General features: G+C 42.5%; 4 protein-coding genes across 7 annotated transcripts in view; 2 read left to right on the top strand and 2 right to left on the bottom strand.

The window, feature by feature from the left end:
- The first annotated feature begins 22 nt into the window (after positions 1-22).
- LOC126544324 (cilia- and flagella-associated protein 418-like) lies at positions 23-1930 on the top strand. 2 transcript variants are annotated; one of them, XM_050191606.3, is made up of 6 exons: positions 23-246; positions 308-371; positions 478-530; positions 608-673; positions 765-913; positions 995-1930. In XM_050191606.3, the coding sequence occupies exons 1-6, from the start codon at positions 152-154 to the stop codon at positions 1090-1092; spliced, it is 525 nt and encodes a 174-aa protein (XP_050047563.1). In that variant the 5' UTR covers positions 23-151; the 3' UTR covers positions 1093-1930. The 2 variants fall into 2 exon arrangements, with proteins under 2 accessions (XP_050047563.1, XP_050047566.1); XM_050191609.3 differs by lacking the exon at positions 308-371 and having other exon boundaries at positions 24-246.
- A 3465-nt stretch (positions 1931-5395) lies between these two features.
- eIF6 (eukaryotic translation initiation factor 6) lies at positions 5396-16376 on the bottom strand. Its single transcript, XM_050191601.3, has 7 exons — positions 16046-16376; positions 15386-15471; positions 13321-13496; positions 11455-11565; positions 10401-10466; positions 8989-9170; positions 5396-5553 (listed from the first exon to the last, which is right to left on the bottom strand). Exons 1-7 carry the CDS (start codon positions 16150-16152, stop codon positions 5544-5546), a joined length of 738 nt encoding a protein of 245 aa, XP_050047558.1. The 5' UTR covers positions 16153-16376; the 3' UTR covers positions 5396-5543.
- A 211-nt stretch (positions 16377-16587) lies between these two features.
- On the top strand, positions 16588-17365 carry mRpL13 (mitochondrial ribosomal protein L13). The gene has a single exon (XM_050191605.2). The coding sequence runs from the start codon at positions 16694-16696 to the stop codon at positions 17237-17239; it is 546 nt and encodes a 181-aa protein (XP_050047562.1). The 5' UTR covers positions 16588-16693; the 3' UTR covers positions 17240-17365.
- Positions 17366-18008: 643 nt separating this feature from the next.
- Positions 18009-20239, bottom strand: part of LOC126544310 (uncharacterized) — a 43997-nt gene continuing 41766 nt past the window's right edge. For all 3 annotated transcript variants that reach the window (XM_050191579.3, XM_050191578.3, XM_055061732.2), the window contains one exon: positions 18009-18126. In XM_050191579.3, the coding sequence (XP_050047536.1) occupies positions 18064-18126 (63 nt within the window). In that variant the 3' untranslated portion in view covers positions 18009-18063. The remainder of the gene's footprint in view (positions 18127-20239) is intronic.

Genomic DNA, 20239 nt, shown 5'->3' on the forward strand with positions numbered 1-20239 from the left:
CGATGAGAAACCACGTGACCACATTGCGTTGTCATGGCAACTAAACGGCGTTGCATGAAACAGCGCAGTGCCTGGACCAGCGACAGCAAGTTAGCGGCTGCACTGTATAATGAACTTCCTTTAGCTTGAATGCGAGTTTCTCTCTAATTTTATGCGCATGGAAGACGACATAGATGCTCTTCTAGATGATGTCGAATCGAAGTACTGTGAACAGATATGCCAAAGAGCATCTGCGCCAACAGCTGGGTACGTGCATGCAGCTTCTTTCGCTAAATAATGTGCATCACGATCAGCTATTGGTTTTCAGAACATCTTCTGATGATAGCATTGAAGAAGCTATAAATGAAATATGCAGAGTTCCAGAGTTAAACGTATGTACAACACAACTGTGACCTGCAAGCGATCCTCTATTTGCTGTGAGCGGCTACACACATGCAGTTCATCACGCGTCTTTGCTTGTTTTGGATCCTAATGCAGGTTCCTAACAGTGATCTCGCCGAAAGTAAGCTATTCGGTCGCAGAAATATCCAGTAAGTAATTTTAATTATATGCTCTGTCGTGTCACAAGATGGTTGAAGTGTCGCAAATATGTTGTCGTTTTAATCAGGTGTTATGTGGTCTACCTTGGCGGCACAGATGTGGTCTTTGGCGTGTCGACCAGTGCATCAAGAAGGTTTACCAAGCATTATATAGCCACCGGCATACGTTTGAATTCGGTGACACATACGAAGCGGCGTGCAAGTAATGTTTCATATTAATTGCAGGGCTTGCAGCCATATTCATTGCTGCAAGTGCGATTTCCAAGTTGCTGTATTCGAAGATTATGCCTGGGATGAAACAGCAGACTACCTGTTCTTCAGAAACAGCGTTCCGGATGCAAGCAAACTTCGTTCAAGGCTTTTCCGGAAGCTTGGTACAGCAATAACCTACTTTTTAACCTTGATGTACCGTAGTTAAAGAAAACCTGCTAGCGTGCTTTATACTGCTCGTGCAGGTTGGCGGGCCTATTGCTGTCAGTGCCATTGGCGCTCTGTAGCAGCACTTGCATCTGCGCAACAAGAGAGGCTGCCTTGGATGTGTGCTCGCCATTAGGGGAAACCCATACAATATGTTGCAGGGGAGATATGCGCTACTGCAGTTGCCTAGGGCGCAGGACAGGGGTAATTAGCGATCGCAGGGAGAGGTCTTCGTCCTGCAGTGGACATAAAATAGGCTGATGATGATAACAGTTACATAGAGTTGGTGATTCGTTTGTAGACTTTTGTGGCCAAGGTTCACTCGCGCTTTGGTTATGCATGCCCTTTGTATCTAAGGTGGAGTGATGTACGATTATAGTTACTGTGACACGCAAGCCATCCTGCTATGTCTCTACAATGCGAGTACAGATGAAGCGTCACTAGTATTGAGAGGCAGTTCCTCGGTATATGAACCAGAGATATTAAATTGAGGCTGGCATTGCCAAAAACAGATGAACAAATCAGTATCTTTAGTGCCAGCAGTTCAGATTTTCCTTAATACTATTAGTGCATTAAAAAAAAATACATGCTACAGTCATGCATTTGAGTAATCAGTTTCCATGTCAATATATTTTAGAGAACCAAAATTAATTAGAATGTTGTAAATGTTTCAGAAACTTCACTTCAATAAATATAGCAATAATGAACCACTATTCTGCAAAACTGAGTGTTCTACTCTCTTCCAGGTGTTTCTATAGTGACCCTGCTTTACTCTCCACTCAAACAGCATTTTTCTCGGGATGAAAGAGTTTTTTTTTTTTTTTGAATGTTCAGTCTTGCAGGGCGCCACACAGCAGTAAACCATTTTTAACGTGAAGCTTCGTTTGTGAACCCTCCTGGACTTTGCTGACCATGGCTGGTGTTGCTGTCTTGCCAAATAGCTCACACACAGAAAATAAAAGATGTGTGGCTGATGTTGAGATTGAAGTGGGGTTATCCCGGCACAACAGCCTGATGCTCTGACCATTAGGCCCCAATCGCATGCATACGTCTTTTGTGCCAACATATAAACTAGCTTTCTTGAAATGTGTGCATCACACCACATAGCACAGATACACCAATTTACATTACAGATACAAAAATTAAACTGGCAGATAATGGCCAACCTTACCACTCTCTTTTGCACTGTACTTATCCCTACATGCACTTCTTACCGTTCTCTTGACAAACATCACCTTCGTGACATCACTGCTTTGACATCTCACAGTGTGTATTCACATTAACCGATACTGCCATCTGGCAGTGGACAAATAGAATACAACCATGTTTAGAGGACAGCCTTCGCTGACAACCTAAAGACCATCCACCAAAACAAAGCCCAGGGTGCTGCATATAAAATTTAATGCACAGATTGTAGTCGCATATATTGGAAACAAATAACCTGGTGAAAGAATCTGGCAATTGAAACTTTTCGAGGGAATGCAGTGTTGTGGCCAAACAATTCGAAGGTACAGACCACAGAATTTGTTATGATGAAACAATCGTACTTGAAACTGAAAAAAAGGGGGGGGAAATACCCAAAAATGGCTTTTATTGCAATACTGGCACGTAAAGAGCATTCCCAATAATATTAAATGCTAAAGGGCAATCTTCCGACTAGGTACATCCATGCTCTACAGTCCTAGTCAAGGAGGAGAGAGACTGTTCTATGACAACAGGACCCTCCATATCGCTGTCATCACTTTGACAGAGGAGCCAAATTGGCTTCGAGACATTGGTTCATAACCGAACCAGACAGTTCACATACCTATTTTACCGGTTTCCGGTGGTGTGCAATCCTAACCTTAGATGACACTTCGCACAAGGGAAGCAATTTGAAACTATTCAACAAGCCCTGGCATGAAGAGACTGTTCGTATGCACAAGGATGCAAGTTTGCAAGGCCCAATGCTGGTTTCCTGTTTGCACACTTGGGAGTCTTTTTTTCGAGAAAAGAGCTATGCTGCAAGGCAAAACGCCTGTTTGTTCATCTCCATTCTGACCATCTGAGCACCTATGTTACAGATGGCAGCTAGTCAAGCCAAGCTGAGCAGAGATTAGTTTATTGTTCATGAATGGCTTATAGGAATATGTCATTAAGAACACAGGAAGTACAAACATACTTTTATCAATACAAGTTTTTGGAGGAACATGCAATTTGATGTGTAAAACCTGCAAAACATGAGGCAGGAAATGTGGATTCAAAATTTTTAAAGAAAATGAACTATACAGTCACCATTAATGTCTCCAAGTGAACTCTAGCAGTTAAGAGCTGTCTGCCATTTAATGTGTCACAGTAGAAACGGTTACTTTCAAAGATTCACATAGACGTGAAACCTTCCACAGAGGCCCATTTACCAACAAGGGACTGGCTGCAAGGAACACAAAGGAGTGTTGTGTACAGACAAGAATGTTGCTGCTTTACTTTTTTCATGTGCTACTTTCTTTCAATGCTCAATATTTCAACCACAGCCACAAACACTTCCCAGTGCATTTGCCATTAAGACAAATTGTCAAGTAAGTTGCCCTTAGCCCGAGTCTCCAAAACAAGTGCAATCATGAGAAGCCAACAAACAAAGACACCAAGGAAAACATAGGGGAAATCACCTGTACTTACTAACTGAATTAAAGAAATGATAAATTAATGGCAATGAAAGTGGATGAAAAAACAACTTGCTGCAGATCCACTTTCATTGTCATTAATTTATAATTTTAGTTCAATTAGTAAGTACAAGTAATTTCCCCTATGTTTTCCTTGGCGTCTTTGTTGGCTTCTCATATGATTAATAAAAATCGGGCCCCTCGGTTAACCCCCTTTCTTCTCGTTCAAAACAAGTGCAAGACATTCTGAAAGTAATATGCAATATTTCACACGGACACATACGTGGCCTCTGATAGACTGGGTTTTACCCTTCTACGGCCCTTCTATGTATACCTCACCACGTTAGCAGAGTTGTAGCCAAGGTTTTGCCAATAAAAAGTATGCCAAGAGGGAGAAAAGCATTGCTACTTTAACCCTTTCACAGGTGAATTTTTTGCACGAGTACTTACGAGTACAGTTTTTAGACAAGGCATGGTAACGAAAGTTCCTGTAAAAATGAATTTTCATTCAAGTAAACTTGTGGAAATATTCCACTGCCCAATGAGGGCACAGTAGAAAGAATATTTATTTTCACATTGCTAAAATAACAGAACACTTGGTATGCCTTTCTATTGCTCAGAAAGCAAGAAAGAAATTATCCATGTCTGTTTCTCTGCTGCCATGTGCTGCAGTGCTGGCACATATTCAGAGCAAAAGAGGCTCACGGCAAATTCTAAATAAAGGATGCTTTTTTGTTGCTAAGAAAATTATTTCAAAGCTTTCACATGCCTTCTCAAGGTGCAACTCGTATAAAATGATCAAGAAGACAGCATCGCTGAAATCAATGAAACCCTGCAGATCCACTTTCGTGGCAACACGGGGCACAGCTTTTTCTTTTACAATGTTTCTGTAAGATTGCAACACATTTCTGTGGTGGAAATAATGCTTCACATGGCCTTGCTACACACCTATAGCAGGTGAGTGATGTGCTTGATGTCGCCGATGAAAGAATTGAGTGGAAGCTCACAGAAGACACATATTACATTGCTGCAGTGAGACATTAGCTTGTCAGCAGTTTGGGCGACATGCTCTGGCAGTTTGTGATGCTGCCCGAGCAGGACCAACCACTGTACTGAAAATGTAGAAGTAAGAAGGGCGATTATCACCTATCATTTCGACCCCAATTCATTTTGGGCAGCTATACCTAATTTTCATTGTGTACTTGAGGTTGCCACCATTCAAAATGAAAACTAGTAAAAACTTTTTCATACAGTTGAGGAAAGCTCAAAATTTCTAAAGACAAAAAAAGCCACTCTTAGAAGTATATGTCGGGCTGGTTGGTGGAGCACCAACATGAAATTTCTGACTAATTTTTTTGCTATGAAGTTCCTCAACCTCGAAAGCCTAGAAAATATACTGGAAAACCTAGGAGTTCCCCAATTAGTTTACTACAATAGCTTTCCTACAAACCAGTTTCAGTTTCAATTCCAAGGAGGTGCATGTCGACACAGAGGGTGCTCACATGGGAGTAGAACATTACGTTTTGGTCCTCGCTCCAGCTTGCTCGTTTGTCTGCTGTGCTGCTACATTGGTCCACACAATGAGTAGCAGCATAGCAGACAAACAAGTGAGCTAATATGAACATTCACATCCTCCAACAAGCTAAAAAGTTTACATCTGTGGCTCTATACAAAGCAACATTTTGTGTGTTGGCTTCTACCACAGGTTACATAATAAAATGCTGGCTTGCAACTTCCATGTCTTGTATATCAAGAGCAATGCTGCACTTGCTGTCAAAAGCAAAATAAGACAAAACTGAATTCTGTGCAAGCAGCATCATTTAATGTCGTTCAATGTATTTTCGCTAATTAATTCGTGCTAAAAGCATTCAATAATGGAGGGCACATTTTTTTTTCACTGTACATGGGACACCTTTGAATGGCCAGCCACCTTGACTGCGTACCAGCATCAAGTCATACTGAAATGACAAAACAGTACAAAACAGTCTTTTGAGACATTCATTCCAACCTATTAAATGTGAAACTATAGACAATGTGATCCAAGGCCATTTTATATAATTTAACACTTAGGAAAAAACAAAGTGTGCTTGTACATGCTGAAGCGTACAAAAGAAGAATGCTAGCACAATTTAAACAAACAGTGCAGCTACACAATTTCCATCAAACAAGATCCAGTTATGGTTGCATTCTACGTCAGTTATGAAAATGGTATCATTAAACATAGCCTGTACAAGGCTACTTTGCATTCACAATTGTGCATTCATAGTCCGCTCATGCACTTGTGTTTCGCAAACAAGTTCCCCATAGAGTTCATATCCCCTTCAGGCACTGTGTGCGAAGATAGTGCATAAAAATAAAAAGCACCGATTAAAATTATGATCTTTATTACATGTTGCAAACATGTTGAAACACTTGATTGGACCTGTGCTGGAAGTTTGGATAATAAGGGTGAAGTGTTCTAGTAAAATGAGTTGGAAGGTAGACTGCTGGATACGAGCCTTTGGTATCAGTTTGTTTTGATGTAGTGGGTTCACTTTTTTAATTGTTTTCACAATATTTTACATCGGGCACATATTTCAAGCGACTACAAGGTGCTTTACAAGTACACATGACATATAATAGTACATATTCTCATATATGACATTCTGCAGAGTTCGGTGTTGTGTAATTATGCGAAGTGACGTATGTGTGCCACAAGAAAGCATGCGCCAGCTTTGTGTTAGTTTTTAGTTATCACCAAGTGTGACGATACCCACCACAGCCAAAGCTATTTAATCCGTGGCATTCTTGGAATAAAGGCTTTTGCTGCTAGTGTGGCTGTGGCTCACGTGTCAGTTTATCACAAGTTCTCACATGGCATCCACATTCTGTAAACTTCACAAAACTCACTAAGAATTGAACATCTCTAATTCGTACTGCAGCTGCATGGTTTTCACAATTCTGAAGGTACAAGAAATGTGATGCAACAAAATTTTCTATGGACAGGATTAATTGGCACATGAAAGGGATATCCACTCATTTGCCAAGACTGTCCACCTTGACACCTACATCTACTTTTCCATCAATATAATACTTAGGCACAACTAACGTAGTGCATATCAAAGGCTCAGCATTTCCAGTAAAAAAATTATAGAAATTAAATATACCAACTTTACTTTCTGAATTTAATTTTTATTTGGAAAAGATCAGTAACTGAAAGCAACACAGCATGTGGACAAAAGCGTCGAGGCAATTATGCAATTTTGAGATTTTGTCAGAAGGAATTGCAATATGGATTTAGAATAGGAATAGCAAGCAAAAGGGGGTACCGACGTAAAGCTCACAATTCTTTCATTTTTTTTTTTGCGTTAATGAAGGTGCTCGACTTGAGGCCTAGAAAAAAACACTCGCAAGGCTCGGACCACGCTAATTCGAACTTCCGGTTTATTCAAACTGATGCTGTGTCCCGTCAAAGTTAGGTGTATTCCAATGGGCAAAAATTCTCGGTAATTCGAACGCGCAAGCATTTGCGATGGTTAATTCGAACATACCGTGCCCTGACAATGCTCTCAAAACTGCACCAAATCACACAGCGGCGCCTCCGACCAGCATTGCTCTGACACTACCACAGAGGAAAGGCTTAGGCAAAACTTCTCAACGCCACACGCGAGGGAAGGGGGGAGAAAGAAGAAAGAGAAAAAAAAAATGTGGCAGAAATTTCACCCTCTCTCAAATGGCAAGGCTCAGTCGCAGCAAAATACGAGCTGCGAGAAGGATCTGTCCTGGGCAGCTTTTCGTGGCTTGTTGCAGCGAGCCGCGAGCGGAGCAGACCAGTAATAGTGGACCCTACAGTGATGTATGCATGGGAAACTGGTATCATGCGGATCCACCTGACCACTCTATTCGTACTCGCATCTGGTTCAGCCAGACCGCTTGTTTCGCACTATCGTCTACTCGAGTCACCTCTCGCTTGCGCTTGTTTTGGTTGGCTTGGTTGGTCTCGTTTGCGATTTTTTTACAATTGCGCGTCTAAACAGAGATGTCCCGATGGAGAGGTTGTTGGAGACAGTGCGCAATATCTGATTCTGTATGACAAGACAGACCCTGAATACAAGGACGCGAAGGCGGCACCTAGTGCCTCATTCTCCTTGTCTTTTGAACGCGGCGACTCTGCAGCAGAAGGGAACACACCAACATGATTAAAATCAAAGGCAAAGACTTCATCTTGACAACATGATTCGCGTCAAGAACGCAGGAAGGAAGGTAAACACAGCGCGGATCTGTCAGCAGATGAAGGAATAACCATGTGAGCATGCAGAGGGAAGCAGCAGCAGAGGCCCAGTCCTGCCCTCAGCAACTCCGCTGCTTTGGTGGCAGTAGGCGGCATGGCAGAGGTAATTAGCGCCATCCAGCAAGTTGGCAGGAAAGCAAATCCACTTCCTTCCCGCCCTTCCTCGCAACTACGCTCCCTTCACCTTCCCTCTCCCTTGTAACTACATCTTCGATGGTGTCCGCGCCGGCGCCAGCGTCCACTTAGCCTGCTCCTTAAATTTTGTTTACTGCCGTTATCTGGGAAGCGAGAGTTGGCCAACATGGGCAGTTTTGTGATCCTTGCTTGCTGTGTGCCTGCGCATCGCAATATTTCACGACTCGCACCATTTGTGCATCGTGCTATGGTGCACAGATAATTCAAAAACAAGTCCTTCGTTTAATTCGAACTTCTTTTATTCGAACAAGTTTTTGGGACCCTCCGAGTTCGAATTATTGAGATTGGACTGTAGCTTTCTTACGTACCAGATTCAGTTTAGTTTCCTATGAAGTGTGTGTCATGATGCAGAAGGTGGTGACGTGGGAGCAGATCATGTTGTAGCGGCACTTTCTACTTGTTGTGTGGTACAATGTAGCACAGACAACAGAGCAAGCCAGAGTGAGTGCCAGAACATCACAATGTTGTGCTCCCACGTGAGCACTTTCCGAGTTATGACACATACACCTCCTGGAAAATCATTCCCAGCAAAAAATGGAAAAAGAAAGGACAGTCTTGTAATGACCACACTTTTAGTTCATACAAAGCTGTCATGCTGAGAAACTTAGTGCAAAGGAATTGTCGTCCGAACTGGATCTCTCAAGGCTCACAAATCACGAGTTCTACAAATAATTCTTAAGATTTGTCCTCAGACCTATGTGCAATGGTTGGTTTAAGATCGTAGAACAAAGCAGTATTGCTTCAGGTATGGTTCAAACAACCATGAGTCAAATGTGCAGCGATTATGCCTAATTTTGCACTACATCATTTTATGCTACCACCACTGCCAAAAGCTGAAATTTAACTGCAACAAACCTTCCAAATGTGAACAGTTGGAATTTGAAAAACACAGTGACACAGGTACCACCCTTGCATGCTGCCAACTTGCCTCTCAATCAAAGACGCCTTCATAGTGGTTGTGATGGCTGCTGGAGTAGCCTCATTCAGTCGGAAGACACTCTCCACAACTGAGAGCTCTGTGCTTGTAGTGTCCATGCCACAAAAAGCACACCAGTCATTCACCACCATCCCTGCACCCACTACGTCGCTGCCTCGATTCACTGTACCTGCCTAGACAGACACAAAGCACGCTGTCAGAGCCCCAACCTAAGACGCTGCAGCCCCCCCACAACAGCGCATTACATTTTGCACCATTTAAAATCACAGCACACTTTATCACAATAAGCAAATCCGTCATGCACATTCAGGTAAGTACAGTTCTTAAACGTTTCAAAGCCACTGCAAGAATGACAAGACTTGTCACTGGCTATGTTGGAAATGCAGAAGCCCCGGCATTCAGAAAAGTCAGGAGCACTGGCCCTCTTGATATCCTGGGCTTTAGAGCAACTTATGTTTTATAGAGGCCACAGACCTGGTGGCCTTCAGTGGCATCAGAACTTCCAACAAAAATGCACAATCACAAGTTTAAAGGTCACTGGCACTCCAAAAAAGCAGATTTCACAGCCCAGCATTAATCTTGAAATGAAGTGGTGCAACACATGTGTGCATGTTCAACCAATGCCGTGCATGTCCCACTTCAGTCTGCACAGTCCTGTCCCGCCAGAAGAAATTTTAAAATTTTCAATGCTGCCATGCACTTCACAGTTTTACTCACAACGGTACATGACGCGAGCATGTGTGTGTGCATACAAGCATAACCAAGCAAGCACGAAGCTGTGACCTTAGCAACCTGTGGGAAACTAGCAGGTGCTGTGTACTCGCCCGTCACTGTCTCAGTGCGACTGCCACAAGATTACATCGCAGCATTAAAAGAAGTTGTGCATAAATTTTATTAGCTCATCACTAGAAGCTGCGTATCAACCTTCAGACCCCCATTTCTGCATCATGACACAAAGCGTTAGTCGGCATGAAGGAGCTGTCTGCTTTGAGTAAATATCACAAAGAGTGCTACACAAAGGCAATGAAAAAGCATATTTAGACAACGAGAACTGTGCAGCTACAGGCTGTGCAACACAGTTAATGCAGTCACGAGAATTGAAAGCTAAGGAGCACATGCATGATCACCCAAAGAGCCAAGACAGTGATGTGCACTGCTTTGATGCACCAAGGGCTCAAATTAAGTCACTACAGTTTAAGCAGTGTTTATAATGCAGGGTGTTTAACAGTGCTAAATTAAAAAGTAGCAAAAACCTTTCATACTTCAAAATAAAGGCACTGCCTGTCTACACGTACAACCTACACTGCATCACGCCATGCAGCCCGCTATTTGCATGCTAGCACTTTTGAGCCAATACTAATGGTAATGCAGATATCTGAATTCCACACACGAGTGTTACTTACAACAAGAGGGACCTGCAAGAGGGAGGAAAGCTCTCCTTGGTCCTCAATGGATGTTCTTGGGTGCACCTTCACGAAAGGTAAGGTTGTCATAATTACACTTGAAAAGCTGATCTTATCATGAACAACTTAAATAACATCAAAAACTGCATATGTGACATTTCACAGAAATTGCAGAAAAGCTAAAAGCACTTAACAAAATCAGTTCAATAAAGGTCATTATGGTGTTAACAAGAGACACTTCTGAGTTCATTAAACTGCTGCCACTACAGGGCACATCAATGTTTAAGATACACTGCAATGCTGCACATCGAATAATGTGCTTCCTTTAAATTATAACATCAAACTTAGGCAAAATCAAGGCCAGAAAAAAAAAAAGAAAAAAAAAAGAGGCATGCTCACTTTACATTGAAGTAATTTAGGCTTTCTGGCATTCTAAAGGTAAAAAAAAATCATTTTTGCTTTTTCATATAAAAGGAAACATGCCGGAAATATACACAAGAGGGTACCATAACTGCAGGGGTGATATGCAAACCAGAAAAAGCTATAGCAAAGGGGCAGTATTCTCAATCACTTTCAGATATACTTTTGTGACCTAGTGTCTGGCATGATGCCCCACTGGAGAAAGGCATTCCACCTGTTTGCCAAGCCAGTCATCATTCGCAGAAAATTTTTTTTTTTTTAAATTGTGGGGTTTTACGTGCCAAAACCACTTTCTGATTATGAGGCACTCCGTAGTGGAGGGCTCCGGAAATTCCGACCACCTGGGGTTCTTTAACGTGCACCTAAATCTAAGTACACGGGTGTTTTCGCATTTCGCCCCCATCGAAATGCGGCCGCCGTGGCCGGGATTCGATCCCGCGACCTCGTGCTCAGCAGCCAAACACCATAGCCACTGAGCAACCACGGCGGGTTCGCAGAAAATGATCAATCCACAATAAGGCCCTAGTTCTCAAACATTTGATTTCTGAGAGTATGAGCATACGTGCATAAATAGTTCTTATTGTATGCCCCATAGCAGAAAAAGCCTTACAGTGCAGATTAAATGTATTCTTACCAGGCCACCTTGATTGCTGAGGGCACAGTAACTGCCAACAAGAACATTTCCAGCTATTGTTTGCCGGAACACCTCAACTTTAAGTACGTCAGCTATAATTTCTTCTGTCTCCTGAAAAAAAAAAATATCATTAAAAAAAAACAGTTATTTCTAGTTAATTCTAAAGCAGAAGCAAGACAGTAGTTGTCATAGTGCAACTAACAGCTCTTATTCCAGCCTGAAGTTTCACATACCGTAGCCCAACTTGTTTTACATTCAGCTTACCTAGTCGAATTAAACTATGAGGACCTTCTTTATCAATGCACAGCACCCACATATTTTGACAGAAAGTACACACATTCAAATCGTCAAACAGTTAAATGCCTAATATATGTGTATTCTCACACAAGACGTGCTTAATACGGATGTCGAACAGCTCGCAGCAGTCGCTGAATATATTACAGAGATGATTGAAAAACGCAAGCGAATTGTGTACCCAAGAACCCTATCCAAGAGCCCAAAGGCTGCTTGGCTTTTGCTGGGACCCAAGTGACTTCCTTATGCAAGCAGAACACAAGGCTCCTGTGTCTCCTCATCTCGAACTCTCTAGTAACCCTTTAAGTGACGTGCCCAAGTATACTCATCTGGCCACCAATGCACACGCTTGGCAGTGCCCAAGGTAATTCGTGAATGAGAAACATCTGTATACTGGTTGTACCATCTATTCAGTTAAACCAAGATTTGATGGTAGGTTTTGCTTCTATATGACCGATGGCATGATAAAGCTTATCGACTGTCGATGTTGCCCAAGTCTCATTTTCTAACATGGCAGACTGGCACAAAAACCCTGCAGAAATTCAAGAACTATTTAAGAACACTGATTCAGAAGACTTCAATGTTGATTATGAGTGTCTTCACTGGACAATGACAGCGGCAAATGCCATGTTGCTTTAGTAACACTAATAATAATAGTTAAAGTATTGATTGGTTTGAGTTTCCAAATAAATTTTTTTTTTTTTTAATTTTCAGCAACGCATCACCAATGAATACCATTTGAATTTAAAGCCTTCTAATGTGTTACTTTGACAAATTTAATTTAGTGCACATCAGAAAAACATCCGGCAAAGGGCTAAATTTTCACAACTGTGCACTGTTCCCAACACCTGAATTTTACAATTACAAAAAAAAAAAAAAGAGACAGAAAGAGTGAAGGATGCTTACTTAAATAAGGGTTGAGGGGTCACTCTAGAGAGCATGCCACATGCCTACCTCCAAAAATTGAAGGAGTAGATCAGAAAAAAAAAAAAAAAAAAAACACAGTTTCACCCAAGAATGAAGCATCAATTGCAAATAGCAAATTAGTGGACAGGTATACAAAGTAAGGATAGTAGTTTTATTGGCCATATAAACACAGGCATACTAACTATTTACACAGTAGCGCCGAAACACAGGACGACAAAAGGAACAGACAGAACACAGCACTGTGTCCCATCCATTCCTTTTGTCGTCAATATGCTTCTGCACTACTGTGTAAATAATGCCGTACCAACTAGCCCGCCAGTCTATTCTTTTTAACAGAATTACCAAGCATAGTGTCATGCACGCACAAGCAAACAAGAACACATCTCGCTCAATAATCATGGAAACTCGCTGTCAAAACGCTGAAGTGGGGAAGGGCGGCAGCAGCAGCGAGCGAATTGACCTTCGTGCTGCATCTTGCATCAACGCTTACCAAGCCGAAAAAACAGCGCACAGTGGACTCTGTCCCTATCGCAGATGGCTTTACAGATACAGTCCCAGGTGGCCACGAAAGATGACAGAATATCATCATGGGAAACATTGCAGTGAAAGCACAAAACTACAATGCATGTGCGCAAAGAACCAAACCTTGTCTAAATCGGGGTGTGTCAGAGCAACATAGTCATTGCAGGCTATGACATTTCCAAGTGCTGACAGGCGCTCTTCTATCCGCTGTATCTTGACACTATCGGGAAGAGAGTTTCGAAGATGCTGAAGTTCCTGGTCAGTTGTGGTGTTGGGCACCAGCAAGCCATGGCGATTACCTGCAAATGCACACCAATACATGTATGTCAAAGTGTACACCCCACCACCGCTCCATCTGTGTTGGTTAGTCAGCCCAATGCAGTGGTTGCAAGCTACACTGTGACAGTCTCGCGAAAGTGTGCGCATACTAGTAGGCAATCCACAGAATAGGAGATAGAAGATGAGAAAAGTGCTCCACGTTCCCAGAGCAGCAACCAAAGATGACAAAGCTTCACAGATTGAACGATAAAAGAACAGTTGATATCATGACATGTGCCCAGATGACTAAGTCATTGAGTGGCTTGCTACCACTTCACTGGGCTAACTGAAGCCCTCATCATCAGTTTGCAGCGACTCTAGCTCCTGTCATCACCGGTTTCAGCAAGGAATTCCAGGATCATATTTTGTAACAATTCCTTTCATTTTTTATTCTTTTTGCTCTTAACCACTGGCTCACATGAAGCCACACCCTCACTGTCAAAGAATTCGCCATACAGTGGGACGTATTAGAATTAGAGAAAAAATTCTTACACCTTTACCCCTTAAATCCTAATCCTCCACTTTAGTGTGTTTTGAACCAGTATAGCATCACAAGATTACATAATAAGTTGCTTTGCATTTGAGGAACCAAGGCTCCATACACTGATAATAGAGTTGGCTGCTATCTAATAACACACACACAAAAAAAAGTCAGTAGTTCATTTAAGGAGCAAAAAACTAAAACCTTGGCACTCCAGTAAACTAAATGTTTACTCCCCCCTCCCCCCCCCCCCCTTTTTTTTTTTTTTAGTTTAGCGACACTTACATCTCCCCATTTACCATCTGGGAAAGGAAAATCCATCAGATTCAGGGTTTTGTTCTGTCCACAGGGTTCGACAGGATTTGCATGGAGCAGGCTTCTTTCGCAAGACAGTTCATCCTTAAAGAAAGTCGAGTGCTGGACGGGAGATGCCTGTGCTTTCGGTAGGCGGTAGGCTACTGGCGGCAGTGTGGTATTGAAACCACTTCCTTACGCAGCTGAGGCAGACACTCAACCACAAGGCCACAGCTGTGGTACTACTGGTGTGGTGTATTCTTAGGAACAAACACACAACACATTTCTTTTTTAATTCAAACTTATTTTGAAAAATTACTTGTGACAGCGCTGTTCTGCTTCTTTAGGTGAATTAAGAGGCAGACATCACAACAGATCGCAGCATCCAAGTAGCTAATTAAAACTTGAGAGGACTTGCTCCTAGTTGCTGCACGCTTAACACACTAAGTCGCTGCAAACACGCACACACACCCCAAAGACAAAGAGAGTCACAGGTCACAAGCGCTACTCTCAAACTTTTTATTCCATAACATCATGAAATATATGCACCTGGTATGCACATGCACAGCTACATTAGTTAAAAAATGGAAAAGTAAGTTTTGACTATGTATTGGAGGAATCGTGTTTTTTTCAGGCACAAACAGAAGGATCACCGACGCAACCAACCACGCCCACCCTTTTTATGTAAAATTAGTTACCTGACACCGCGATTTGTAGCACAAGTGACGTTCGCCTTTTCATAAATCCACCTCATACTTTAAAAAAATCAGTTTGGACTAGAAACACCTGATATGTTCTAATCTAGCCAGTCAAAATACACCAGAAGGTAAACATTCACCTCAATTATTTCACGAACAGCTACTTTCTGTTGTTGACATATTCTAAACACTCGCTAAGCCATTGGTACAGCCGTATCACCTAGGTACATTACAAATTTTGCGGGAATGTAACGCAATAATGGAATTATAGCTTTTGCTCGTAACTCCCATCGCTGATCATTTATAGCACATTCATTATAGCATTGTATAGAAAAGCGCACACTTTGATGGTGCTTTAAAACAGTAGCGCAAGCACCGATTACCAGAACCGACGTACCCACAGTAAGCCGTCCAATTATGCGGCAACCGGCGATGGACGCGTGGATCACGGGTATGGTATCCGCAAGCTCGCCTTCGAAGATGCTGCAACGAACATTTACGCGTATTCTTTAGTAAAAAGAGCGAGTAAAATCACATGTATTGCATGCTGCGACATTATTCATTGTCATGTTCAGGGGAGTAGGAACGCACGAAAATCGTCAGCCGAAAGTGTCACCCGTCTGGCTGTAATGTTCAAAAGTTGCACGCACGAGCAAGTTACCTCACACACACCAGCAAATTACCTGTTTTAGCACGCACTCCTAACACTCCTTCACGGCACAACCGTGCTTGTCTTCACTTAGCTACAAACAGCGGCTCGCTTCAGCCACAGGTCGCTGCATTAACAATACATTTCTTTTTTTTTTTCAAATTACCACTGTTTGGTACCACCACATATTGCGACATTTGTAGGCAACATTTAATATTTCTATCTACTCTGAAATGCCGAACAGTAAAGCTTCTCCTCACTTCTGCAACCTCAGAAATATTCGACAGCTAAACAAATACGCACTGTCGCATCAACGTCTGCGACTTCGTTGAGGTTTGTAAGTAAATGCACATAATACTAAACGATCACCTCGCTCACGACGCACGTGGACGAGCAGAAAAGGCTCACCTGTAGAAGTTCTCTGAACCGCCAATAGCCACCAAGCAATACGAGTTCGTCAGTTTAGAGAATACGCCAATCTCGTTATTGTTCTCAAACTGGGCTCTAACTGCCATATTCGCTCTGAACAAAATACGCAAAGTTTTCTTCCAAACTGATAACCACAAGGGATGCGTGACACAAACACCGCTCCAAGCGCAAGCGCAATTAAAGCGCAAGAAACCTCAGCGTTCCCTGGCGGTACGTTCAGTCGGCTGAGTCACAGAGCCTCTGGCGCGTAGAGATTCCTACAAAATATGTAATTATTGTATGAAACTCTATGGCCTGGTGAGTCCTACGAAAGCATGTACGAAAGAGAGCTAAGCGTGCTAAGCATCACCACTAGGTCGGCTGTAGCAATGTTTATAGATAGGCCGTAGAGCGGACAGCCGGCAAAACGAAAGCGTTTTTTAATAAGGGTCAGTATTTCTCCCAAAATAAAAATAATGCCATGCGTTAGGCATTATGAGTAATGCGTGGTTGCAGACCGGCCACCATGATTCCGGTGGTTCCGGTTCCGGTCATTAGTTTATTCCATCTGCGCCATATCTGCGCTTATTCTGTGCCATGTGCCACTGACTTCACTGTGTCGCTTAGAGCGAATTCCCCCGTCTTGATATGGGTGCATTATCCAATTTTAAACGGGTGCAGCAGTGGGCAACGTTCACACGTCGTTGGCTTCTGTACGACGCGCGATGGCAGAACCCATTCCAGTCCGCCGAGATGATCTCCGATGTGTTGCAAGGCAAACATAAGCCGATATATTTCGCCACTAATGACTGCGGCGATCATGTTGTGGTGACGAACTGCAGCGAAATCGCCATGCCGTGGTACGAGTGGAAGTACCGTATGTATTACCACGATACACGCTTCGCTGGCGGACGCTCTTGGACACCGGCATGGCAAGTGCAGGACAAGGATTCGACAAAGGTTCTTTGGAAGGCTGTGTACCGGGCATTGCCAGGTGACCTGACTAGACGACCCCGGATGGCCAGGTTGCACCTGTTCCCAGATGACAAGGTGCCTCGCGAAATTATGGAAAACATCTCGGGTCAACTGAGGCAGCTCCGGCGGGTACCCAAGAAGCTCGCAGAGTACTCCGAAGAAGAGCAGGCCAAGTTCCCGAAAGTCTTTGACTACCCAGACGACTACATTATCCAGTAGCCTAACCAACATTACAGTTCGCAGGTCGATGTAGCTGAGCAGTCAGTTGTGCAAATTGTACATCTCGAGCACATTTGTCTGTTTGCGGACATTAAATGTGAATGCGTGTAGCGTTCACAACTTCCAGCGGTTGCAGGTTAATCAGCTAGTATGTTCTGTCCCATAACTCCAGTGCATTGCTGCTTCTGTAATGCAGCGAAGCCAAGGCCTCGTGTCATCTAATCAGTAAGGGGAAACTTGCCCCTTGTCCGCCACTTATCCTTCCGTGACGCTTCCATTCAGTTGCGTCGAGCGATCACTGGCGGATAATGGTGGAGGTCTGGTTAATTTCCGACTGGCGCAACCCACCTGTCACAAGAAAATCGGCTAACCGGATTGTACATGCATGAAGAAAACTTACTGTGGCTTGAAGGTCCAATTGTTCTACAATTCCATGTAACAGTAGAGATCTAGAAAGCTGCATTATAAGTTCTATATAAGCATTTTTCGATGCCACAGGAAGAGTCACCCACATTTAGTATGAAAAATTGTGAGAGATGCTAAAATTCCTGTTTGCTCATGAAGTTTGGTGCTTGGTAGATATTTTTTTGCAACTTGAACCAAGGTTGAGTGGAATACTAGCAAATACATGTCATTTATCTGTCAAACTAGACAAGTGGCAACCCCAGGTGAAACACATTTGCATCTGTATACGTACTAATCATTGCCCTTTCAATTGCCAAATGCTTCCAGTAGACCCAGTTAGAAAGACTGACTACTGTCATATATGTTGGGGAAATGGGTGTAAATACAAAACTTTTTATTCTTAAAAACACATCATCTCATTAACTGGCTCCCAAAGTCTCAGACTTGCGGTGTCCAGGCTTGAGCATTTCAAACTTTACAACCTGTAGAAAAAAAGAAAAATAAATATGACAATTCCTATGCAGTACTATTTTCAGTAAAAAGGAGACTATATGAATTATAAAGCCTTGTTGGTGACCACTGTAGTCTGAAAATACACACACCATTCCTTCAGAAAGCTTAGAGTCAACAGGTCTTTCATTGAACCCCTTTCACTATCGAGCAGAATCGGCAAACACGACCCAAATATACAGATTATTTTTATTTCATCAAACAAGCGTATATGCAAAAAAAGAAAGAGCCAAAAATATTGAATATCTTTATTTCAAAACAGGGCTTTAAAAAAAAAGATTTTCTAAAAGTAAACCGACTGTTTGCAGTACTAAATGCAGTACTAAAAAAATTTCACTGCAGAGTTTCAAAACTCTAAGGTTAGCTGAGGAGATGTGTTCATTGCAGTAAAATAGAGCCATACTATAACTTTACTGAACACCAATCTAACTTGTACTCGAACTAGCATACATGCAATGAAGCCGAACTTGTGTTTGTAGGTTACAGCATGGACGAGCCCAGCTTGTCCTCCGTAGGAGCGATACTTAATTCAATGACAATTCTGCTGCGCGAAGCTCTGAAGTGCAGAAAGAAATGTAAAAAGGACGAAGGAATAGCAAAATAAGGACAAACACTCTCTTGCTATTCCTTTATCCTTTTCCCTTTCTGCACTTAAGTGCTTCACACTGCAGAAATTACACCATGGTATCGCCAACTCGCCCACGTCGCTATTCTTATTCGTATTTAAATGACTAGCCTGGCTCGTCTTCGGTAGAGAAAGGGTTAAGGTTGTCGAACACAGTCATTGCAAATTCTTGTTTCTCATTTAGTACACAAGAAAAGCACTTTCCTCAAATCACCTTTTGAAGAAACTGGTAAACAGCATGAAAAGAATTCATGCTCTTCAACACTAACTTCATCTGCCATTTCTAATGTGAAATGGTAGACGTTAAAGAAGCCTGTAAGTGTATGCAAAATTGCCACATGACTGGCCGCTCGAGGCACTTTGGGTGTATTCGCAGGCTTCTTTCATGCTCTGAAAAACACTTACGTAGCACGTATTGAGCAACAGAAAGCTGTATTGGGGAGTTTTCCATGTTGGTCTAATTTTCTCATTGACACTTTTAATCTAATCATATTTGAGAAGCTGATTAATTAAGACTAATTATCCAATTAGGCAGACTCAAAAATATAATTTGAGTATCTCCAAGCGACAGCAAACAATATTACCTTGGTTCTGTCTAGCTACGTGGCATTCACATATTTTTAAACTCTGGCTAAAGTTAGCTGGGACACTGAATATACATGTATAATCATAAAGTCAAAGGGATGTTGCTTGTTGCACAGACTAGTTTAAAGAAAGGAAGTATGGTTGCTTTAAATGTTTATTTGCTCGATGTTTCAGCCAGAAGACCGGCCTTTATCAAGAGTGAGCAGATTTGATACATAGGGTATCTATTTTTAACATCTTAGTTACGGGCAAAACCAGAATACTTATATAACGGGTATGATTATTGATCGCACATATGGCGACCATTAGGGACCGGTAGATTATAACATTTTATCTGGACCCATCCCCTGGCCATCAAATAGAAATATCGATGCTACTTCTGTACTTTTGTGTTTTTGAATATGGTTAGGCGGCCCCAAGGAACTCTGGATGATACAAGTGGCACAAGATGAAACCTATTTTGGCAGGAATTATTCATCTGCAAAATCCTTGACACTGCAGGCATGCAAGGCACATTGGGGACATCGGATGAATGACAATCCTCGCTGCTCAAACAGGAGATCCGTAATAAAAGAGCATTACTTATGTGGCCGCTATCTAAAAAAAACTTGGCCTCAGCTGTTTTGCTGGACTAGCCAGTGTGCAGCCAAGAGCATTGGCTTTTAACAGTGGAGAGGCAAATGGCATACTTTTCACCCCTTCCCACCCCCTACTTTTGACATAGGGGTAGGGAAGGGGGCAAGTGCACTCCCCCTCTTCCCTCTGTAAATATGCCTATGTTGTCATTAATGGAAGCTTCAGGTGGTCGTGTCAGAGTGCTCCAGAGGTAGTCGTCTTGTTCAGGTGATCGAAAAAGGATGCTCCAACTACATTCA

Source organism: Dermacentor andersoni, chromosome 1, assembly GCF_023375885.2.
Source record: "Dermacentor andersoni chromosome 1, qqDerAnde1_hic_scaffold, whole genome shotgun sequence".
Lineage (NCBI taxonomy): Eukaryota > Metazoa > Arthropoda > Arachnida > Ixodida > Ixodidae > Dermacentor > Dermacentor andersoni.